The 23,716-nt window shown below is 38.9% G+C and overlaps 1 protein-coding gene and 1 long non-coding RNA gene across 9 annotated transcripts in view; both read right to left on the bottom strand.

The window, feature by feature from the left end:
* ZNF521 (zinc finger protein 521) overlaps nt 1–23,716 on the bottom strand; it is a 230,748-nt gene that overhangs the window by 108,672 nt on the left and 98,360 nt on the right. For all 8 annotated transcript variants that reach the window (XM_017738263.1, XM_017738264.1, XM_017738265.1 and 5 more), the window contains one exon: nt 9,061–9,145. In XM_017738263.1, coding sequence (XP_017593752.1) covers nt 9,061–9,145 — 85 coding nt within the window. The remainder of the gene's footprint in view (nt 1–9,060; nt 9,146–23,716) is intronic.
* Nucleotides 19,118–23,710, bottom strand: LOC108447656. The gene is made up of 2 exons (XR_001863324.1): nt 21,130–23,710; nt 19,118–20,019 (listed from the first exon to the last, which is right to left on the bottom strand). It is a non-coding gene; the product is annotated as an uncharacterized LOC108447656 (long non-coding RNA).

Below are 23,716 nucleotides of genomic sequence, written 5' to 3'. Positions count from 1 at the left end.
CCTTAATTTGTTGACTTTAATTTTAGTAAGTCTTAAATAAGCGCTTACTGAAGATGAAGTAAGATATGCAAGCAAGTAGTCCTTTTATCAACAATTTTGCCACAGAAACACACAAACATTTCAATGGCTCTTCATTAGCAAACAAATCAACAAGTGATATTTTAATGCATGACTTTATTCCATCTCTGTGGGGACCGTAGTTGAGAGTGTGATGTACAGTACAGAGAAAGGAATCATCAGCCACAATGTCCCAGGGCTCTATCCATTGAGGACTTCTCAGCCTCTGCTTAAAGAGTGCATTTAATTGACTGATAGACAGTAGCTTCTTTGTTCACAGAAGACAGCGAAGTAATGGCAGCTTGAAAATCGTACCATCTACAGGATCTCCTGAGACTAGTAACAGGGGGATATGTGTCAGGAATAAATAAATAATCTAATTATTAAGCCACTTCCTGTCAAGTTAACTCCAATTTGTTGGCTTTTGAAGGCAACAAAACGAGGCATTTTTCCTCATTATGCTTCTCTTTTTATACCACTGGTAATCACAGGCGGATTAAAGGGTGCCTGATTGGTTTTTTTGTCAAGGAACTGAGAAGCAGCCAACAGTACAGAAAAACAGAGTTGGGGTTAGAGGAAATTTCATGCTTGTCTCCTTTCCAGCTCCCTAACAGCCCACACTGCTGCCCCATACAGTGCTGCCAGCTGTACAGCAAATGTGTGCCCCTCCAACGGCGGCCTACCAGGCCACAGGCTCCATCCTGAGAGCTGTGAGATACCTTGCAATCTTGGCAGGTAGCTACTGCTGTCATAGGCATAATTCTAAAGGTGACCTACGAAACCCCGTCAGCTCACCAAATGCAACAATATGAGCAGCTCAAGTTCGACACCCACTCTCCATATTGGCTTCTTTTGTTGCGCTTCCCGCAGTTACATCGCGGGGAGAAGCCTCGGGACAAGCTCCCCTAAAGAATCGGAGGCTTCCCTGCTCAGAACAGGGGCAGTTTGGAAAGGCGATGGCGAGGCTGCCCTCAGTGCTGACAGCCAAACACAGCCGAATGTGCGATGGCTCCTGAGAAAGCCTGCAATGCAAATGGTCAGCAACGAACAAAAGGAACGCTGACACCCTGCCATTAATTCAGCCTGTGGTGCCTAAGTATTGACACGCACAGTGTATCACTGCCACGGCTCGGAGGAGAATCTTACAGCAGGTGGAGAGTAGGGAACAACTTTCATACTGCCTGGCACTGCCTTTCCATAGCGTCCAGTTCATCGAGTGCTATTCATGCCACAGGCACTTTTGCAGGAAATCTAAAGCTTCCATGTACTTTGCTTCATTTCCTTACAGGGTGAACTCCAGACTGAATTGTAGACATTTTTTAGATGCTCCTTTTAGTATTATTATTATTACTATTAGTATTACTACTAATATTATTTAATAATATGACAATTGCATTCTATTTTCTTAAAATTTTTGTGTCCAAAGTTCTTCCCTGCTTCCCTCCTTCCCCCCCCAAAAAACAAGATTCATGGATGTTTGCAGACTGTGTCCTGGCTGAACCATTTGTAATTTTAAAAGCCTGGAGAGCATTTCCTGAAAGCTGTTTCAAAAAGCAAGGAGCTATTTCTGCTTCAAATGCCTGAAAGGAAGTGCCAGCTCCAAGCAGAGCAGCTTGGTGGGGAAAGCCAGCACCTGGGGACAGGGAGTGGCAGGGATGGGACACCCATAGCCCAAATAGGTGATGCACAGAACCTGCAGCCCAGTGAATCGTGCTGCTGGAGCGTATGTACAGCTGCCTTTGCCACTTCCGAATACATCCTGAATTTTTTGTTAAATTGCGCAGATAATTAAAGCCTCTTCATATTTACAGTCTGCTTCATTGGTACCATGAATTCTGTTTTCAGTTACTGTCTGCAAATTCCCTCCCCGCGCAATTTCATACTAAGCAATAACACTTCATTTTACATAAGTTTTATCTGATGTCCCCATACAGAGCTGCCAGCTGTACAGCAAATGTGCAGCTCTCAAACTGAGGCCTACTAGGCCACAGGCTCCATCCTGAGATCTGTAAGGCACCTTGCTGTCATTGGCAAGCGTTCCCTGCTATCGCCGCTACCATCGCTCCACACCACACACAAGTTAAAATCATCTGATTATTAGAATTTGTGGTCCACACTCCATTTTATCCTTTATTTAATCTATCCCCAGATCACACATTTGTTTAAATGTTTTGGCTGGTTTACAAATCATGCAGCCATCTGCACAGTAGGTGTGACACCATTTTTTAGACAAAAGTTACATTACAAAACAACAAAGATAAAGTCATTTGAAATGCTTTGATGTTTGTTACTCTGCCTGGTTTGCTTGGACCAACTCTAAGAAATAAATAGAATTATCTGTGTAAATCGATGAACATCTATGAAAAACAACACCCAGCAGAACGCAGAGCTTGCTCCATTACCTACGTTAATATCATGACAGCTGAGGAGAGATGACCTGGCCCACTTCTCATCTCTCCTGTACAGATGGCTATTAAAGAGAAAGTATCCCTTTTGTATGGTCCATGCAGAAACCCTTTATGGGCTTTTCAAATAAGCCAGCATTGCCCACAGGAGAGTAGCTTCCTGTTAGTATTAAACAGCCCAGATTTTGCCTATTTTGTAACCCAGCTCCTCATGAAATAAACCTACGTTTTCTCAGATTTAACTCCAAATGCTGATTTTCCTGGGTAGTTCAATTACATGTCCTCATTTTCCAGACAAGGTGACCAAGTTTCCTCTAACTTTTATACAACTTCTTGTCATCTCTGACTGTAAACAGGAGATTCCCAGGCATTCAAATGATTTCCTGATGCTAAGAGAATATGTTCACTCTCTTCACTATAAATTGACAATTTCCATTTTTTGCTACTCAAAAACTAGTGAAAAAAGATCGACAAAAGGAAGTCTCCACCTCCTTCCTCCTCTAGTGTGTAGATCCGTATCTTTGGATTCTTTTTCTCCAAATCTCAGCTAAAAGGGACATTACTGTAGAGTGATTAAACTGATGTTCTGAAGATGTATTACTTGAGGTCAACATGGTGCAACAAGTATTAGTTGCTCAGCTCAGCTTTCTGCACAAGTGAAAGGAAAATCATGGGGTTTTAATGACCTTAGGCATTAGACAAATAACAGAATGTGTGAATGCCACATGCTATTACAACCAGACAAGAATTTTCTTGGGCTGATTTCCAGAAAGCTGATTGAGGTATTTCCTTTGTCTTGACATCAGTGATGTTGTCCACACATACCATAATGTACACTGCACAAATGTGAGGCAAATAAGATGATTTATTTTTATAGGTTTATTATGCATGCAGTTAATACATGCATAATGCAAACATGCACATCCACACAACATATATACATATTATATCACTGTCACTGAAAAAATCAAAAATCATGAGTTGCACTAAAAGTGTGTCATGTGTGCACTAAAATCTTCTAATGGTTACACACTACTTGTTATTTTAAAACACAGTTGTAAAATTTCTTTGCAGAGAAGTTAAACTGTTAAGATCTCGTGTTCTATATACCCTTCTTTTTAAACACCAATTGTTTCAACATAGATTTGCTTACTTGGGATTTGATGAAGTATTTATTTACTGGTGTAAACTAGAATTCCTCTTGTCAAATGAAGGATTGCTTCATCCTGTTTTCCCATTTGCTTTCTAACTTTAGTGCTCAGTACCTTTTTTTCCATTCCCTTCACTTCCTCCTCCTGCTCACACCTGCTACCCTGCTCAATGCAACATAACATCCTTCACTCAAAAACAAGTTCCCCACAACAGACTTCACAAAAAGGGTTTTATACATGATAGCGAAAAGGTTAAATAAAGAGAAGTCTGTTTACTTCTTAGAAATGACATATTTAGAAACTGTCAAAAGTAGGGTTTCAAAAAGGTACCAAATCCTTCTCCTTTGCTCCCCAACTCTTCAGAGCGGTAGTGGTTATTGCTATGACACTGGGGTTTGCTTTCTTCATTGACAGAAGTAGCAGCAAACTACAAAGATTGTGGCTGTTTTCCCCTTTTATCATTCTCTTTGTCAGCCTGATCAGTCCTCAATGGTAAATGTGCTGCTCTGTTGTGCACAGCCAGCGGCTCGCAATTTGCTCACTATGTTTCATGAGACAGTTGTTTGTGGCTGTTTGGAACACATTTACCTCTTTGGGGATTTATGCGCTAGTTGCAATGCCAACCTCCATAGTGATAGAAATTTCTTTCTAACTAAAATAGATAATTAGAAGCTGGTAATTATTGGTCAAGAATTATCAGAGTGAAAAAAATTAAGCTCTTCATAAATAGTTCTTGGCAATGTCATCTCTTTACATTATCTCATGCCTAACAGCACTTTATTCAGAGCACTTGCAAATTTACACTACTGCTGTTGAGCCCCATAATTTTATATGGAGTAATTCCTTTCCTGAGCTCCCCCCATTCTGAGCCACGCCGTATGTGCATGTGTGCAAAATCCTAGGCAACTGCTACAGCAACTGTTCAGTCCATTTACACCGAACTGCATCAGATACTACAGATGTAAAGGAATCAGTTGAAAATGAAACAATGTTTAGCATGTCTGCTTAAAATAACAGTGAAAATAATAGGAGGAGCAGCAAAGTGCATCAAACAGAACACAAACAATGGCACTCTTTTCCTACTCTCTCAGGTCAAATGCCAACAGTAAACTATGTGATGAAAACAAAGGAATGCAAGAAACAGACACCGCGTACACAGAAATAGAATTTTCTCAAAGAAAGCTGCTAAAAGTGCTATGTATTCCACCCAGATAAAAAGGCAGAAGAAAGAAGACAACTGAAGAAATAACCATTTATGCCAACACTTTCTAAACCCATATGAAACCTGGATTTATGTTTCCTCCTTTTCCACCCAAAAGCTGGAAATTGTTTCCCCCATAAATTTCAATACATGCACCAACAGACAGGTCTTCATTTGGCAATCATCGCTACAGTTATCCAAACGAAAGTACATGCCTACATCTAGGTCCAAAATAATGCCAAAACACAGGGCCTATTTAAAAAACCCCACACTTTGTCTTGTTTTCTCTCTGCTAGCATCCCCTAGCCTAGCCTGACTCAGTGTGTAGTTTAAGCAAACACGAGCATTGCTTGATGAAGCACAGTGTCTGGAAACCTGTGGACAGATCTGGCAGTCAGAACTCTCAACCTTTAGCTCACTTAATGCAAGCAAGGGATTCCACTTCTATGCTTCTTTGTCCTCATCCATCCAATGGAAAAAGCTTACTGCACCGTCCAGTCATGAAGATGTTGGGAAAACTTGATTAAAGGCTGCAGAACAGTTCTAAAATGGAAAGTTCTAGAAGTAGTACATGTGTAGCTGCTAAAGGAAAGCTGCCCCTACGACATCTTTTTATTACATAACTTGTATAAGGTAAATTGCACTGTTGTCAAAGATACTTAAGGTTACACTTCACTGGGTCATCGGCAGATTTTATTTTCCATTAGCTGGCATAATCCCTCTTGTTGAATTGTTTGAAATGTATAACAAAATCTGTAAAAAGGCTGCATACTCTCCTAACAAAGAAGAGTAAGAGGCTTTTCAAATAGCCTCTAATCCCTCTTCCCCTGCTAAATGTCTAGTTGAGATTATATTTGATTAGACAAAAACACACACATACATACAACCTAAAAATACCTACCCTCAGTGGAGCTATTTTAGCCAACAAAGTAATTCCAGTTGCCTTATTTAAAAGTCTGAGTTTCACACTGGGGTTTTATAAGTATAGCTTTGCCTCAGTGACCTTCCATAATGCAACCTCTCTCTGTGGATGTTAGCAACATGAACTCAGTTTACATCCTGGGATCATGTTCAAGGGGAACAATAATTAGATGGGACACCATCAACTTTTCTAGGCTTTCATACTGCATCACGATGGTGAGCAGCAACTGTTTCCCTCAGCTGGCTGAGCATCATCTCTGTCAGTGGTTCCCATTCATTTCTGAGTGGAGTTTGGCAGGTGACTTTCCACTTTCACATTTGTCCCATGTCCCAGCTGCCTCCCCTTTTCTCTTTTCCCTGAATTATGATTGTGGAGTCCTTCAGGTAAGAAGATACTACATCCACAAATAACCCCAACACAGATAATGGGAACATTTTACCATGAGAGGAAATAACAGTTCCTGACACTGTGCAATGATGTCTGTAAAGGCATTTATTGCCCCTACATCTGATCTAGGGATTATCACACTGTTTGACTTTTAACTCCTGCCTTGCCAGATTACCTTCCCCCTCTCTTGCATGTAAACTCCTTTCTTCCTCTGTGTCTTCCTGAAGGCTCCTTACTTTCCTTTTCCCAGAGAATCAAAGACACTGCATACTGTTCTGCCAATCGCCTACTAGGAAATCAGGGCGAGAAGACACATTTTACCAGATACATGTAAAAAACGGAGGGACCAATGTCTTTAGGAAACCCCATTTTTTTCGTTTGTTTAATGTGCTGTGTCAACAAGTCAATATTCAGTGCTTCATCTAATGTATATCTAATATATTTAATATATTGATATGCACGTGGATAACTACAGGTATATATTATATATATTCACACTAATGTGTTTGTGTGCATGTTTTTTGTATTATGTATAAATATTAAAAGATTACCTACAGATGTACATAAACTAAAGCTGGTTTAAAACAGCTTGATGTGGCCCCTTGAACCTTTCTCTCTAGACAGAATGCGGTCTTGGAAAAAGGCCTGTGAACAATGATATAAATTAAAGGGGAGGGGGAAGAGTGAAATTAGAAAGATTGCTAAGGAAAAATCCAATTAGTGGTGAGAAGACTAACAGAATTGGAGATCAGAAATTATTTTTCCTTGTGCTTCAATTCTGAGGTCACATTCAAAACTCTCCAGAACACTGATATTCCTTTCACTCCACCCCAACACAAAATCCCCTCACATTTGCTTAATCGAGGCTCCATCATTAGGAGCTGCATTGTTAAGTCTGGCAGTGCAGATAAGAATCTTCCACTGAACACAGATTACCACACGCATGACCGGCAAATCTCCCTGCATGTTTTGCAAGCTCCTTTATTTCACTGGGAAGATTTTATATTAAGCACGTTTAAATCTGTGTCACTATGGTTATGTCATGAAGTAATATCATGCATGATTAGACAGAACACAGACAAAACAATTGAATATTTTTTTAAAAGATTCTCTTTCTCATTTAACCTCATCCAGCTTTTAGAAATTAAACATAGGCAGTTAATAGCTCCGTTTAAGAAAATACATCTTTGCAGATCTGCAGGCTGAAGCCAGCTAAATGGATTTGTCCTGCTTTACTGACTCTCTCCTCATTTTTGCTCCTCCCATTCTGACTCTTTAATAAAACTCATCCAGAAAATAGAGGGAAAAAATAAATCTGAGTATTTAATGAAATAAGTGAGCTCCTATTCTGAAAATGTGAGGCAGCTGGGAAGTGAGTAGCAAGCAAGCACATCATCAATTCCAGCATCATCCCTTATAAGCAGTGTCCGTATTCCCTGTCACGTTTCAGCATCACTATATGCTACAATTAAGAACATTTCAAACACTGGATTCAAATAAAACAGCAGAAATAGTGAGTTCTGTTGTTAGTAGTACCCTACTTTTAAATTCCATTACTGACACAGATTGAATACTCTGAAGCAGTTCAAATTATCTCTTACCCAAAACCACAAGATATCAAAACTAAGGCTTAACCTAATAGGTAAATTCCTTGTCTCCTTTACAAAGCCAGTTTGTCATTTCCATTCATTCATTTTTATGAAAAATATATAAAGTGTTTATGCTCTAAATGTATAAGAACTTAAATAAAGTACCCACAGAAATGGGCCATTAAATTTTGGCAGGTAAAACAGTGCAGCCAAATTGCTAAGTGTTCATGGAAGAAATCTGCATGTTACCTCGGAAGAAAAAATTAATTCCACCAAACTGGAAAGTGGAAAAATAAAGCAAATTCTCTTGTGTTGGACATGTAATTACTAGCTTCTATACCATATTGTTTGGTATGTGCTTTGCAAGATTTTCTGCTATTTTAGCAAGAAAATCAGCGTAAGGGAAGCAGGAGTAAAAAATCAGTGGTATCCATTTCTGTTTTGAAAAGTGAAATTTGGAAAAGAGAGTAAAAAAAAACCAGGAGACAATCCTGGCAATGTTATCTTATTAGTGAGCAAATGATGTGCTTGATAAATTTAATTGGCTGATAAAACTCTTAGTGCTATTACTGAGTGGTTACCAAATTGAAAACATTATGGGTAAACCTAGGGGAATCAGCAAATAATAGGAAAATATGAATATCAAAGAAAAAACAGCTTTTGTTTTATTCCAATTTACAACTGTAACAGTCTTGTAAACATGAGGATTCAGGAATTCTAAAAGATGTTTTTTTAAATGCTTGTACCTTAAAGAGTGGATTCCATTACTGTATACTACAATTCTTACTTTTTCAAATAATTTATAGTATTTAATTGTATACAGATACACTCAGGATTTTTTTCCAAACTGCTCAAACATAACAAACAATACTATTTTATGGCCATTTGAATTATTTATGTTTTCTAATGACAAAAACTCACCAGTTTTGATTTTGGTACTGAGGTGCTTGAGAAGTACACAGTAGTGTCATTACCATAATAACTTCTGAAATTAAAACCTGTCTAAAACTCTACGGAAAGCTAACATCCAGTTCATTAACCATTCCTGTTAGTTTGTTTTCAATAATGCAAAAATGATTAGAAGTTTAATTTGCTAATCACCTGTGTTTTGACTGGCAGTGGATATATAATTCTCTGCAGAAGTCTAAACTAGCCCTTGCAGAAAATAAAATATGTTAATGTTTTATCAAGTCTAATAATATGAATAAAAAAATAAATCATGCCTAGGTTAATTGTTGATGGACCCACAATTAATTTCTCCTTAAGTCTGTTTAATTTTAGAGACAATGGTGATAATGAGTAAGAAAAATGGCTATTTGTCTTCAAGAAGTTTTAGTGCTTCACTTACCAATCATGTGGTTTGCAACATGAACTTGGATATCCCACTCATTGTAGAAAACCATCTGACATTTGATGCACTGGTAGGTCTTCTTCTAAAGAAACAAGGGTAGATAAAATTTACTGAAACACACAGTTGTAATAATTTCATTATAACTCAAAATACCAGGTTCACAGTGGTCATTTAAAGCTGTCCAGCAGTGTTTTCATTAAGGCTTAATTATTAATATTAAAAACATAACACTCTGCAGGTTCTGTAGTACCTTTCATTTGAGTTTTCTGAAACTTAGTAGAGATTGCTGTCAGCTTCCTAACTCCATGGACAGATCAGTATTGCTAAAACATCAGTACTACACTCATGGAAGGCAAAATGTAATGAGGACATACGGGATGTAAGCCAAACAACACTGAAATCAACGTGCACCCTTCATTTTACACCAATGGATTAGATCCACTACAGAACAAGGCAGAAGCCAGGACAAGAACACAGACATGAGAAATATGCTTCTCTCATTTTCAGTGGGGCTGCAGAATCTCCTCTGCACCACACATTTTAAATGGTCCATCAGGCTGCCATTTTTCAAGAAGGAAAACCTCCCAGCTAGTCTGGACAAACAGTTCTTGTATCAGGGCAGTTGCTTCCATAATATCTATTGGCAAGCCTGTACTAAAACTGGGAAGCCTGACTGGAAACTAGCCAGAGAGCATGCCTTCTGGCCACATTAGATTGGGCTTGACTTACTTAAAAATCATGGTGTATACAGCTCAAATTTCATTATAAACTAGGAAATTAATTACTCTGATCTATTCAGTGCACAGAACAAGTTTTTCATTTTTGTCTTGATGTCTTTCAAAAAAGATCTGCTCTTTCACTTTTCTACAAGGGATATAATTTGTCCAAGATATCTCAATATCCTAAAAATGTAACTGCTTTTTCTCTCATTATTTTTCTTGATCTGAATTGGCCAGAGAGTTGATACTGGAAAGCATTGTTTTAAAAGTGAAAACTAAGAGTGTATTCAAAGTAAGGTTTAGTTTTTCCTTCGTAAGACTTAAATCTGCAGTTATCCAGGCATCTAATGAGACAAGTCAGATTCATAAAATTATTCAACTGCATAATTGTAGTATCAAGGACTCAAGTCCTAAGGTAACAGTCCTGAAGAGCTCAATTCTTGTTTTGAAGATGCAACGAAGTCAAGGTAAGCCTGAACTGCCACATCAAGGCAGTAACTCAAGAGACACAGATCTTTCTGTACAGCCACAGGCACCTTGCCTACATCAGCAAAAAGAAGAAAAAAACACAGAAAAACACATATTTTTTAAAGAATGTAAAGTCACAAGAAGCTGGCACAGATGTATTAAATTGTAGATTTCCTGTATATTAGTTGTGGAAGAAGTAGGGTTCAGTGGATAACATGCATCAGAAATACAGCCTCTCTTGTATATATTTAACTTGTGAAGAGTTTTATGCAGCTGGTATTATCAATTATATTTTTTAAAAGGTGGTGGCTTTTTTTACCTAACTCCAAACAGTAATAAAGACTTGCTGGATTTTTTATCAGCATCTAAATTTAGATGCCCTGTCCCAGACAGATAAAGTGCCCATTTATTAAGTATCTTCCTATTTCAGGCCTGTAGGCAGGAATATAAAGACTTTTCAAACATACGTTGTTTTGCCTTACCAAGTTAACAGAAAAATTAGTGACTAATCAAAGTCAACTCTGAAATTAAGTGTTCCTGTGGGCTCCTCTTTACACATCTCCCATTGCTTCGCATACACAGAGGCTATTTTAATTTTCTCGATGACAATAAAATGTGCTGCGTCTCTTCTCAGTGGAAACAATCATAAGCCTTTTTTGCTGTTTGTCGTTTAAATGAACCTTAGTTTTTCGAAATGTAACCAAGTTAAATCATTATGTAGACAACCAAAAATCAATGGGCACCCAGAAAACAGATCTGCTTTGACTTAGTGTTATTGTTATGGTTTGTAAAGCCAGCTGCTTTTAAAGATAAAATACTTTTTCTCTTTTTTTTTTTTTGTTCTTGTGACAATACTGGTAACATTGGTAGAAAATCAGATTCAGGAAATAAGGATTTCCTATTATATGTTGGTAAATTTAACCTTACTGCACTACATCTAGGTCTATCAAAGACCTCTAAATAATGACAGTCACGATCAACGATTTATTATGCTAAGCTCTTTACAAGATGCTTTTTGATGCTGACATATAGAACAACAGTATTGCATAAATAACAATCACTCTCCCTTTTTTTAAAACATTGTTTCCCTTTAGAACTAGTTAGAAAATATTTCTTACTCCCTGATGACTGGCACTATGTATTGTTTATTAGCATACCCCTAGCATTATTCCTGATATGTGACTTTGTTGAAAAACAAAGAAACATAAATGTAATGGCTGGTCTTTTCTCTTGTTAGCAGAGCAATGCAGAGTGCATGTCAAGAATTGTCAGCAAAATTATGACTGATGTACATAAAGACAACACATACAAAGGTTGGGGATTTTTTGAAGTCAAATGCTAAAAAGTAAAGTGATTTGACAACAACAAAAAATAATAATTTACTACCACTTACTAGCCTGTTCAAAATGATCTGACATATTTGCAGAATCACACACAGAGTTTTCCTTTTTATCATGAAGGGAAGATTGTTTTTGTGACTGCTGCTTGATCAAGCACTAGTTCTTTATTGTTTTCAAACATATTCTAAAATGTTGACATCAACTTTTATTAGCTCAACACACACTCATCTCAAAGTGTCTAAACTTGTGCAGGGTTATTATTTTAAAAGCGTACTCAGTAAATTCCACTTACTCCTAGATTTTCAAAGTGATCAAACCCAGTCACTTTCACACGATGTTGAACAAAACCCACATACTTATTTCCATATGTTTCACATTCTAAGCAAGTCCTTGTTCACTGCAAGTTACATATTAGTCTCACAAGCTTTGTCAGAACCATGGGACTCATAACTGCTCACAGGAGTTCCTGGGTCCTGATGTGCTTCATGGCTAGTCCCAATTCCCTGCTAGGGTGAGATCTGGGGGAAGACCCAGCCCCTCCTCACACTGTGTTCCCAAAAAGGGGAAACTTGGAGGAATAAGACAGAAATGAACCCTGAGGTTTTGCAGCTCCATGCCCCTTGTCTGGATAGGAAGGAAAGAAGCCTTGCAGCACTGGTGTGATACACCACAGAAGGAAAACTGGATTGTGACTCAAGGAGGCATCTGAATTTCTCTCGAGTGTCTCCAGCCTTTGCAATGCAAGATAGCTCTAAACAGAAAGGAGCTCAGGGCAAGGCCATCCTTGCCTTGTCCAGCTGCAGCTGTTTGCAGCAGGGAACTCTTGCTGAGCTCCCTTGCCCCTCTGCCCAAACCACCAGCATGTGGAGGACTCAGCAGGACTGAGCAGGCACCCCAGGCCCTGCCGCCCCAACTCACAGCCCTGAGCATATCTGCTCCACACAACAGTGAAGAGTGAACAGCTAAGGGCACTTACACCCTAACCTGCCACAACTGCTTTTCCCAAAGGACACCTGCCAGTCTCCTGCGGAGACAATATTGTCATTCTTCCCTACAAACACAGAAAAAAGCTGACACATATTTCCTGTAAGAGAGTAATTTCAAATCAGCAAGGGTGGGCCACAGAAAGCTCTTGCCAGTGCATTTCTGTATGGACTCAGACAGGACCAGTTTAGCAAATGGAGAAGGCGCAATGCATTCTAAACTGTGCTGTCTTGCAAAAACTCCCAAAGATTTGTTCCAGAGGAGAAAGGCACATAGGATCAAGAAAGTGGTTTAACTTTTTCCTTTTATTTTTTTATTGTTACTATTATTATTAACATCAGCTCATCTTTTAATAAAAACTCTCCAATAAACAAGCCCATAATCCTTCACTGAACCCCCTCCTGTCAAGAACCTAAGTGCCAATTTGTCTTCTACATGCTGAGTGTAAATCTGAGGCCCAAGTCATTCCTGGGGCCATTCAAAATCATTGTAGAAGAGTAACTGCTTGGATGAATGTCTCACAAGAGCATTGGGTGCCTGTTGCATTCTTGTTTTCATAACCAGCTGAAAGCCTTCTAGCATTCAAAGCTTCTCTGTGACTTCATTTAAAGAGCTTTGGATTGGGCATATGCATGTGTCTCCCTAACCTTTTGAATAATTAATGTCACCTAGACCTTTAATTATTGTCCCAATCCTCACTTACCACTTTGCAGTTTTCTGAATTTCTTTTCTATAAAGGTGCCCAGAGTGTCAATGTCATGTGAAACGAGACTTCGCTGCTTTTATAAATAGTCCAGGAAAATGAACTTTCAGTTGGTACTTCAATTCTGTGCACAGAGTTTTATTTGCTCTGTTGTTATAAAGAAAGCAAAACAACTAATAGCCACACTACTAGAGGATTTACAGTTCCATTCAGAAATGCTTCAAAAGTATGCAGAAAATTCTTCTGTGTAGACTTTTGGGCCCTGTTATTGTCTGAGGTACTGATACATTCTTTTTTTTCTATTCCCTAGCCTCATTATATTACTTGAAAATGAACTGCATATGCTACTTATTGACTCATGCTCCACCTCCTTGTCAAAATCATTCAGTATTTTATCACCTGCCTATTTTGTTCTGACATTTCCCCAGTTTTGTACTATCAGGGAATTTCATCACCTTACTACTTATTCTTTCTTCCAGACTACTGATATGCTGCATAAGTTCAACAAAACTGGTGCAAATAATGATTCTTAAGGCTTTCCATTATTTACACCCCTCCAAACCAACCTGCTTCAATTCACGAGACTCCTATGCTTTCCATACCCAAGATCATGTTTCTTTTCTTTTTTAATCAAAGAAAGTATCTCTCCCTATGCCGTACTTATTCACCCAACAGATTAGTCTTTTGTGCTATACTGCTTCAAAAGCTTTGCTAAAATCCTGGTAAATCATGTTTATAGGCTTCTCTGTCAGCACTTGTGGCTACTCTCTCAAAATACTCTTTATTGAAAATTTTAAGCATGATCCTCCCTCTGTGAATCTTTGCCCTCTATCCTTCATTAAATCCAAACTTTCTCCTATCATGTCTTTGATCAGCCTTCCTCTTCTGTTCCTCACTGTTTAAATCAAGCTCACAAACCAGTAACTTCATGCGTAATCCTTATATTCCCTATTAAATGTTTGTTTAGTGGCCTTTTCCCAGGCTGTTGATACTTCTTCTTAAAGATCGCAAATTTATCTGCTTAATGTTTCCTTTTATCTCCAGCTCCTTTCACTGAGAATTTTGGAATGGATATTTTTGTAAGTCTTTTATCGTATATTATGCTCCATTATATTACCTCTAATCTGTACTTCATTCTTCTCCATGGGGAGGATATGCCACTTGCTCCACGACGAAGCATTTGTTTAACAGTACTGGTTTCCTTGATTACATATACCATTTGTGGATCCCTTGCACCCATGCCCCTTTTAACTGAATACTTATTCCCTACATGAAGTAACCAAAATATCACTCATAACTTCTAATGCGTGGTATCTACAGTCTTAGGCTTGCAGGCATCCCTCATTTGTTCTATTCTCCTTTCACACTTCTGTGCCCTATCAAAAATGGTTTTGATGTGTACGTGTTACCCCACCAATAACCTCCTGTTTACACCTAATTACATTATTTTCTCTTGTCACACTATTGAAGGGAGACTTTCAAGGCTTTTTCTCCTCAGTTTTAGCACAGACTAAGTGTATGGATCAATAACACAGCTGAGACAACCTGCTGTTGCCAAAAGAGTGATGCCACACCTCTCACATCCTCTAACTCCCTTCTCCCATACCAGTCATTCACTCAGTTTCCGTCACATAAACAGTGGAGTTAGGTCAACCTTTTAAACCAACAGAAGAGTAACCTGACAAGAGAAAGCGAACAGTGGCCGACAAATCATATGAAAAAAACCAAGCTGAAACATTTAAAAGTTGCACACTAACTACAGCAATTTACCAGTGCTAACTCTTAATGCTGCCAGCTGATTTTTGGACATCATTATTTTATTAAGCATTAGCAGTGTGCTTGGCCCTTCATGATACACAAGAGCAACCATGGTGCTAGCTTTGTCCATGTAGCCATTTTTCATCCGAGTTCGCACTAATTTTGACAGTACCTTAATTGAGGATTTAGTTTCTATCTTCCTGGATGCTTATTTTGTCAACGTTAAGCTCTTAAAAAACTAAGCATATGTTAGCCAGTTTCAGTGCATTGTTAGCTATTTATCTTGCTTATGGGGCACTGTCATCTTGCTTTTTTGTTTTAATTGACTAATTGCCAACTCTTGTAATTGCTCACACAAACCCCTTTAATTAGTATTTCCTGTTTACTTTTAGAAACACGTTCATTGCGATTTTAGGAGGATTTTTCTGTTCTGTTTTTGTTTAGCCTGGCCTTAAATTATAACAGGGTCTGAGTGTACATGCCTAGAGAAAGAATACAATCAACCCCATAAGGTAAGCAAAATGAAAAATGGAAAGAAACATAATTTCTTCTCATTTCTTTGATTACGGTTACTTACTGCAAACACAAAATATATTGAGTCAGAAATACAAATGTTCATGTTAGCAGTTCTTCCTTCTCTATTCTGCTTGAATTCATGGTCTGCTATTCTGTGTTTTACCTTTATTCTGGATTCTGCATTTAATCATGTCTGTCTTCAATGTCTCAGTTATAAACATTTCCCTACCCTGGTTGATGAAGAGCATTAGCTTGCAATGTCTCACATCCCCACACCGAAAAAAACACATCTTACCACATTTAAAAACTGCATCTCTTCCCTTTGAGATCTCTAATCCTTTTACTCTCTCTAGGTCTTTCAAACTCAGTACTGAAGTGAAATACCTGTCAGAAAAGTAACTCTAAAATCTGGCAGCACATGGTTGTATATTTATTTTCTCTCTCAATTACTTCATATCAGGCTTACATAGTTTAGGAATACAAATGGCTTAAAGTACCGTGAATTTGATTTGGGATCTAAAAAGCAAATATGCTCCTTTCTGTCTTTCTGTCTGAGGGCCTGATCCTGGGAGAGGCTGAGTCTCTGACTAGTGCACGTGTATGTGTTGAACAGTGCTCAGGAATTTGGGGCTTTGTTAGCAACTGACCTTTCTGTGAGCATCCCCACCCCTTTCTGTCTCCTTGCATTGCACTTAAAACCAAAGTTAACCCATCCAGAGGCATCCCAACACTCAGTATCTGTGTCAGAGCTGCTGTGTGGCTACAGACATTCAGGAGGAACTATGACCAATGCCACACCGATAATTCTGCAGATGACGTGGCATCAAAGCACAGGCAGTAGAGCTTGACTTGGCAGGTCTGAGACTCAAAAAGCCGATATTCTGAGTAAGCTGATATTTTTTCCTTTTTAAAGTTTTTTTTTTTTGCTTTGTTTTAAAAAAAAGGCATACTGAGACAGACTGTCATTCAATAAAGCCACTACTTTCTTCACCAACAATCAGCAACAGATGTAGCCCAATAAAATTAATAGTTTGCAAGTATGCACAAGAGAATACTCTTGTCTCTTTTCTCCATCACAGATTTTGTAAAAGCTCTCTGGATTTTAACAGAAAGGCAAAATCAGGAGCTTTTTATATACATTTTTTTTTTAAATTTAAACACTACAACAGTTTTTCTCCCACTCTATTGAGAATTAATGCTGATTAATTTCACTTTCCAAAGTGTAACTCAGGACACTCCCCCTGCCCTTAATTGTCCACTTTCAACTCAAACTGAATCCTGCACTATTACTTACCAAGATAATTTAATCCTACAGAATAGAACTTGTGCTCAAAAATATGCAACATTAATATTAATGTACAAACAGAAATATATTACTCATACATAATATATAAGAAATTAATTTTCATTGAAGTATCAAGAGGAGTAAACCCCTTAGATCCTTCTCATGCAATTAGCTCTGCACTTGGGGAAGTCAATGGGACTTCACAAACGAAGGCTTCACACGATAACACAGGCAAGATTGGGGTTTTACAAAGGCACTACAAAATATGCCATGAACAGAGTCCTACAATCATACTGCTGTGATTTTAGTACTACCCTCTATGGATACACTTAGGCCACATCAACATTAACAAATATACTCGTAGCATCTGAGCTGGCACACAGCTGCTGACATTGCAATGATGCTTGACTGTGTGCCCAGTTGAAAAACCTCTGCTGAGGCAGTGCAGCTGCCCAAGGAAGTGGTGTACCAGCAAAACAAGCACTCTGCTGAGCCACTCTTCAACACTATCCACAATGATTTGTGTCTAACTGGGTTTTTTCCTGTGAAGACATATTTGCTCTCCTCAAAGGGAATTAAGGGAACTTCACAGAATTGCCTCTGTCCTATTTCATAATCTTTTACTTTCACATTAATTCTTAAAATACCAGCAGTTCCTCTTAGGTACATCCTGTAATAAGTTAACATCTTTTTACATGGAGTCTACCATTTCCCTATCTGAAAAAAAAGATTGCAGAATTTGTTTCAGAAGCAGAATGCCATACTTCTAGGTTTGAAGGACTTCAACCACTCAACCATCATCATACAAACCAGCTGAGAAGCAGGGAGCATAAGAGAAATGAGCAACTATGGCTGATAGTTCAGGAAAATCACCAGGTGATCCAGACATTCCCTGCCTAGGCCTGTGAGAGAAGCACCAAGCAGCAGAACATGATCAGTTGCAAGTTGGCCACTGTCAGTGATGGTTGCAAGGATTTGTAAGCAGACAGCCATGTTCCTATAGGTTGGTCCTAAACCGATTCCAGCCATCAGAGCACAAACCAAGAGGACTGTTGTAGCAGTGGCAAAGCCAACACAGAAGGAAATCTGAAAGTTTGAAGTCTCAGATCTTTCTTTGTTGGTGAACCCCCTGTTTCCTACTGGAAAATGTAGAGAGGAAGAGGTGGCTTTTCAGATATGAAAAGCCATTAGGTGTACCTTTTTAGATAGACTGCTGAAAAATATCTGAATAATAAGCAAAAACCAGAGGAAATGTATCCCAACACAGGACACCAAAACTGTGGACATATGATCAAAGGGGATAAATAGCTCCCTTCTCTTCTACCTCCCACCTTGTTTTTGAGTACACAAGGAGCAAGTAACTTTGAAATGGCTGCATTTCTAAGTGGTTGTATTTCTAAGACACTCTTCAAAGGCATTTCACAGGCATTAAAAATGATTCCTAGAAGTGCACATTATTATTGGTAGGACTGTACTGAGATGCTCAATATCAAGGAAGGCCCTGCCCTTTTATTCACTGACTTATGGAGCCATATACCAGCAACAAAGGTGTAGCCACCAAGGAAGAACAGGGTAACATCAACATACATCTGCTAGATGGGCCCAAAGGATGGGTAGAAACCACAGAAGAATAAAATGCATGAGGCTGATCTCTGATCGGGATCCTCTGGTCCAGTCCTCCTTTTCCAGAAGGGTCACCTAGAGCCAGACCATGTCCAGATGACTTGTAAGTATCTCAAAGGATACACAACCTGTCTGGGTAACCTGTGCCAGGGCTCGGTTGCCCTCACAGTGTTTCCTGATGTTCAGAGGGAACCTCCTGTGTGTCCATTTGAGCCCTCTGCTTCTTGTCCTAGAATGTCACACGGTGCGGGTGGATGCTAGCAGGAGACACATCTCTGCTGGCATACCCAGCAAAATACCCTGTATAAAATAGTACAGGTCATATTTATCCAATAATTTGTTATACAATGCAGGAAACGATATAAATGAAAGATGGAGATGGCTTTGGCAGGAGAAAAAGGTACCTCATAGTTTTGAACCACCATAAGATCAACTACGTGCTATCACAAAGCTATGGCAGGTCAAAGAAGAGTATCCTTTAACAAGACACTACATGTCAGGTGGTTTGTTTATGTTCATTTTGTACAACTTCGTGAAACAAGCAGTACTAGGGCTACATACCCATCTTAAATTAACTGTTAGCCCATTTTATTTCCCTCATGACAGAGTAACAAATCTGGGTGTTACGTTTGTTGTATGAGACAAAGTAATACACACATCATATATAACAACTTTATTGAGTAGTGGTGAAAAACAGTTCTCATGTACAGTCACTTAAGAAGCTGGCCTGTGAGTATCACAAAGAACAGATCATAGTTTCCTCCTATAACTTCATTTCTTGTGTTTGCTTGACTTTTGCAAAAGAAACAGGTATAAACTTCAGCTACAGCCATCTTCCTGGTTCGGATCTCTTAAAGGCCTCTTTCCTATGTGGATTCTATCACCTGCTGGATCACCTCTCTTCCCAAACGTTGTAACAACTTCATAGGATTTGAGATTACTATTAGTCTATTAAATTTTTCTTGAAATTGGCCAAGAGTAGGTGGAAAATAAGAGGTGGAAGTGAGAGAATCCTCTAGAGGTATGCAAACCAGCAGACAAATAGAGGTATGCCATGATTTTCTGTGTCTTGTTCCTAAAGATGATCAGGCTAGAAAAATGTGTGAAATCTCTTAATTTCTACCCAATTCTGAGGTCAGAATACAAATACTCATCACTACTGTGATATTCCTCTGTAGCTGTGCAGAAATTGTGGCATGCTACACCAGTCAGCTGGCCAGCAGGTACGAGTACAGGAAAAGCCCCAAGAGGATAGTGCGCTGCACAGCTCAGCTGTAGGAGTATACATCTCATGGATGTTTTGTCTTATAAAGCTTTGCTGAATCTATATTTGCCCTCTCTAGAGATCCTTAAGGACTTCATCCACATTCCTGTGTCCCTCTCCAGTTCTTCTGCATTTCTTCAAGCACGCATTCCACCCCCCAACCCCGGTACGTTTTACGGAAACCTTGGTTTAGTGCTCTTGAAAATTTTGGAGGACATGTTATCCTTTCATCCTCTCATGCAAAGTTTTCCACAGGTGTGAAGAAGATGCCTCTCCAAATTCCCCAGCTGAAGCCTCTGACAAATAACAAGACAGACAAACAGCATTAGATTTTAATGATCAGTGGACAGGAAACTAAGAAAACTCACTACAATTATCCCCCTTGCTTCTGTTCAGCAGCTCCCAGCCAACATACGGCCTTCCTTTCACAGACTGAACTCATGGTGAGGTTGGAAGTTTGAAGCTTAACTTTGGTAGGATTTATAGCAACAGGATAACAATAATACTATCCTTGTAAAATTCAAAGAGGACTCTGATAGCTCACTACCAAAACTGTTAAGGCAAAGAGAAGAGAAATGCTTAAGCTGGATCTTATCAGCCACTTCACGGTAGTGGCACTACCAGAAATTAAAGCATAGTGTGAAGTAGAGGTGGCCTACTGGCAAAAACCCCAGGCTAGCCCATCCTAAGAATATATATGGTCACACTTTAAATAATACTTTCCTGAAAGGAATGTTAAAAAGATGCCAGAAGACAAAAATGGTATTTTTAGTGAGCTCATTTTGAAACTCCAGAAGCAGAAAATATGTTTGTCACAGATTAGTTCCACAAACTATTTCAAAGCCAAATCTTTGTGCCAGCAACAAACCTTCTTTACCTTTTTCTATCCCTGGATCCAAAATACGGCATGAAAATCACTTGTTCTGGGCCTGGATTCACTGACAGGAAACCCAAGGCACTACTTATGTTTACATTACAAGTTTATGTGCTTATTCATAAAAATCCTGTAGTCAGAATGATCAGCTTGGATTGCTGATGAGGAGGATTATTTTAATTTCTTTATGTATTTCAATTAAATGCATGAATATTGATTTCAGTGCATTTTTTCAGTTAAAAGCACTGTGATTTATATTGCTAAAATGCTATTGCTTGCCCTGCCAAAAGCATGCATCTGGGAACATTTCTGGGTTGCTTACAGTCTTTTCTCTCTTCTTTCTGCCTCTGACTGCCAGTGCATGCTGTTGAAATAAACCAGCTACTTCAAAAGGCAGTTCCCATTTTCTGTCTTTGTGGGTCTGGCAGTGTTTTGAGAAGTGGGGGGAAGAATAGTAAGAGAATAAAGGTAGATTCAGGGCCCATGAATAAATAAAGAGAAAAAAAATATAATGATAGAAGAGTACACCTACCTGAGCTCCATTCTTTCTCCCAGGGTGATACTATTTCTGGATTCATCTGAGGTCGGAGAAGTTGAGTTTCAAGGAGCCAACAGCTCTCCACAGCATCTGAATTTTGTGACCCCATCTCTGCAAGCTCATTGTCAGCCTGCACTTTCACAGCTCCTTCTAGAACAGTGTTGTGATGTACCCGGTGTCCCTTGCTGTGACATGCCCACTCTGGCAAACAGCTCTGCACAACCACAACGGGACAGAAGGGCAGTCCCAGATTCACTTATTCTGCTCTCCAGCTGGTGTGACAGTTGCAAGCTCTCTCCTTTGTCCAGCATTTTTGATACTCTCTGCTATAGTGAGTATCTGCAAGTCTTTTGCCACACCTAAATAAGCATCTTCACTCCTGAAATAATTTGGCCGTGTACTCACACTGCTCCTCCTCTCCTCAGGACCAGAAAACCCAGAGCAGTTTTGTACTATTGATGAAGTACTGTCTGCATTGCCACAGGTAATACAGTATTCACATGAGCTTCACATTCATGGAACAAAGTGATACAGAAGCAATTACGCTTCTACTCTGAAAGTTACCAACAGGATCTCAAACTGAGCACAATTGCACATGTGGATACACTGGCATAATTCAGGTTTTACCATTAAACTGTGGCTGGAGTCCATTCCCTCCTCCCCTGCCAGCTAAGAAATGGACAATATAACTTATTGCACAATTAGGCTGGTGTGATTCTGCAAGTACAGAACTCTTGAAGTTTAAGAAGTGAGGGCACACTTTCTGCTGAGTCAAGAGTTCTCTCATTAGGTGCATGACAGCATATTAAGGAAGAACAAGAGTCAAGGCCACACAATTTTTCTTGAACAGAATTTCATCTTCCAAGTGCTTTACAAAAAGTGTATTTAAAGTAAGCATGACAACACACTTTTCAGGAAATATCTAACTTATATTCTGAATAAGGAAAATGAAGCAGAGATGTTCAAGCAGATTTGGCCAAGTCAGCAAAGGAAATGAGTAACAGAAAAAGGTCTAGTTCCCAATTCACCAGCATCCCCCCCTTGTTCTCTGCTTTTAGACAATAACTATCACCTTAGTCTAAAAGTGTGCTTGCAGTGTGATTCACAATCTTTACAAGAAATCCACAACCAGCTGAATCCAGCACCTCATTAAAGCCCAAAGATTAACTTGCAGATTTACACATTTTAGAGCTCTTTCAAAAGCTAGATATCCACAATCTGCCTGTTTAAGTCTGCGTGGTAACTTAGGGGTACTAGACTCAGCAGTGTGATGGGCTTAACGAGTTCCGATCTGCTCCTTGAGTTGTAACCAGTGATGAGCATTGCTCATCATTTCCCACCCCAACCAGAAGGTAACTTTCAGTGGAGATGATTCAAGTCAACATTTTTCACTCAGCAAGTGGGGTGAGCTCAGCAGGTGACAGCTCAGCTGATGACATTATACCATGGTAAGGTAATTGCACCCTATCACATTACTGGGTACAGAGTAAAAAGGGAAGGTTTCTAGTTCAACCTTGAGAATACTCGGCAAAGGAGCTAGAAGTGACACTTTCAGTGTTATCTTTTATCCTAAAAAGGTATTTTCAAATATTCTTATCATTGAAATCTATTACTGAGTAAAAAGGGGTATTCAGCAATATTAATGGTCTGACAACTCATCTCACATATGCAAGATACCTATTTTTCTTGCCTTAGGAATGAAATATTCTTTATATATAGGTTGAAATCTCAAACCGTGCAACTCTCAATAATGCAAATGAAACTTTCATTCCTTTATCTTATTAATACTTTTTGTTGAAAATTTCCCCAAAATTGCACGTTTAAGTTGCTGTCTTCGACATCCCATTCAGTTCAAGAAACATCCTTCCAGTGGAGTATCAAAGCCAGTGACTAATAACAAATTTTAAAAATCCAGTTTGTTTTTACGGTTTGTGTTATATGCTTATGTTTTCACTTCCCTCAGTCTGGACATCCAATCTATAGTTTTAAACATCTGCACATTACCACTTTCAGTTTTGATTCTCATTGCTACAATGCTTGCATCACTACAATTTGAAACCAGTAATATCTGCTAGAAAAATAAATTCTCTTTCAGGATTTTACAAATGTGCATTTATGGTTTCCAGAACTACTAATGCTCCGTCAGGAATCTGATAGCTTTGCCTTCCCATGAGAAAAGAATCTGAAAGTCTACATTACTATGTGGACACTAGAACCACAGAGACTGAAAATTCAGTTTACATCCACAGAATGAGGGTGAGTGGCAAATGGTGATTTGAAGGATGCAAATGCTATGCACAAATCTGTAAAAAGCTTTTTCATCTTAAATATACTTTTATATATAAATCAAAAGGATTAAGAAGAAGAATGTGATGCCAATTAGAAGTACAACTAAGAACTCTGATTATACCCGATCCAAGTACAGGTAACTAATGACACTCAAGGCAACTGATCTTACATCACCACAAAGGACTCCCAAATCTCTTTATGTCTAGTTTACAAGCAAGAGAAAGACAAGTTGGTGACATCTTAGCATGGTGACTGACTTAACACATGATTCTGATTGTGCTTGAGGCAGCAG

The sequence above is a fragment of the Corvus brachyrhynchos genome, unplaced genomic scaffold (genome assembly GCF_000691975.1).
Source record: "Corvus brachyrhynchos isolate BGI_N302 unplaced genomic scaffold, ASM69197v1 scaffold106, whole genome shotgun sequence".
NCBI lineage: Eukaryota > Metazoa > Chordata > Aves > Passeriformes > Corvidae > Corvus > Corvus brachyrhynchos.
This window is presented reverse-complemented; position numbering and strand designations above follow the sequence as displayed.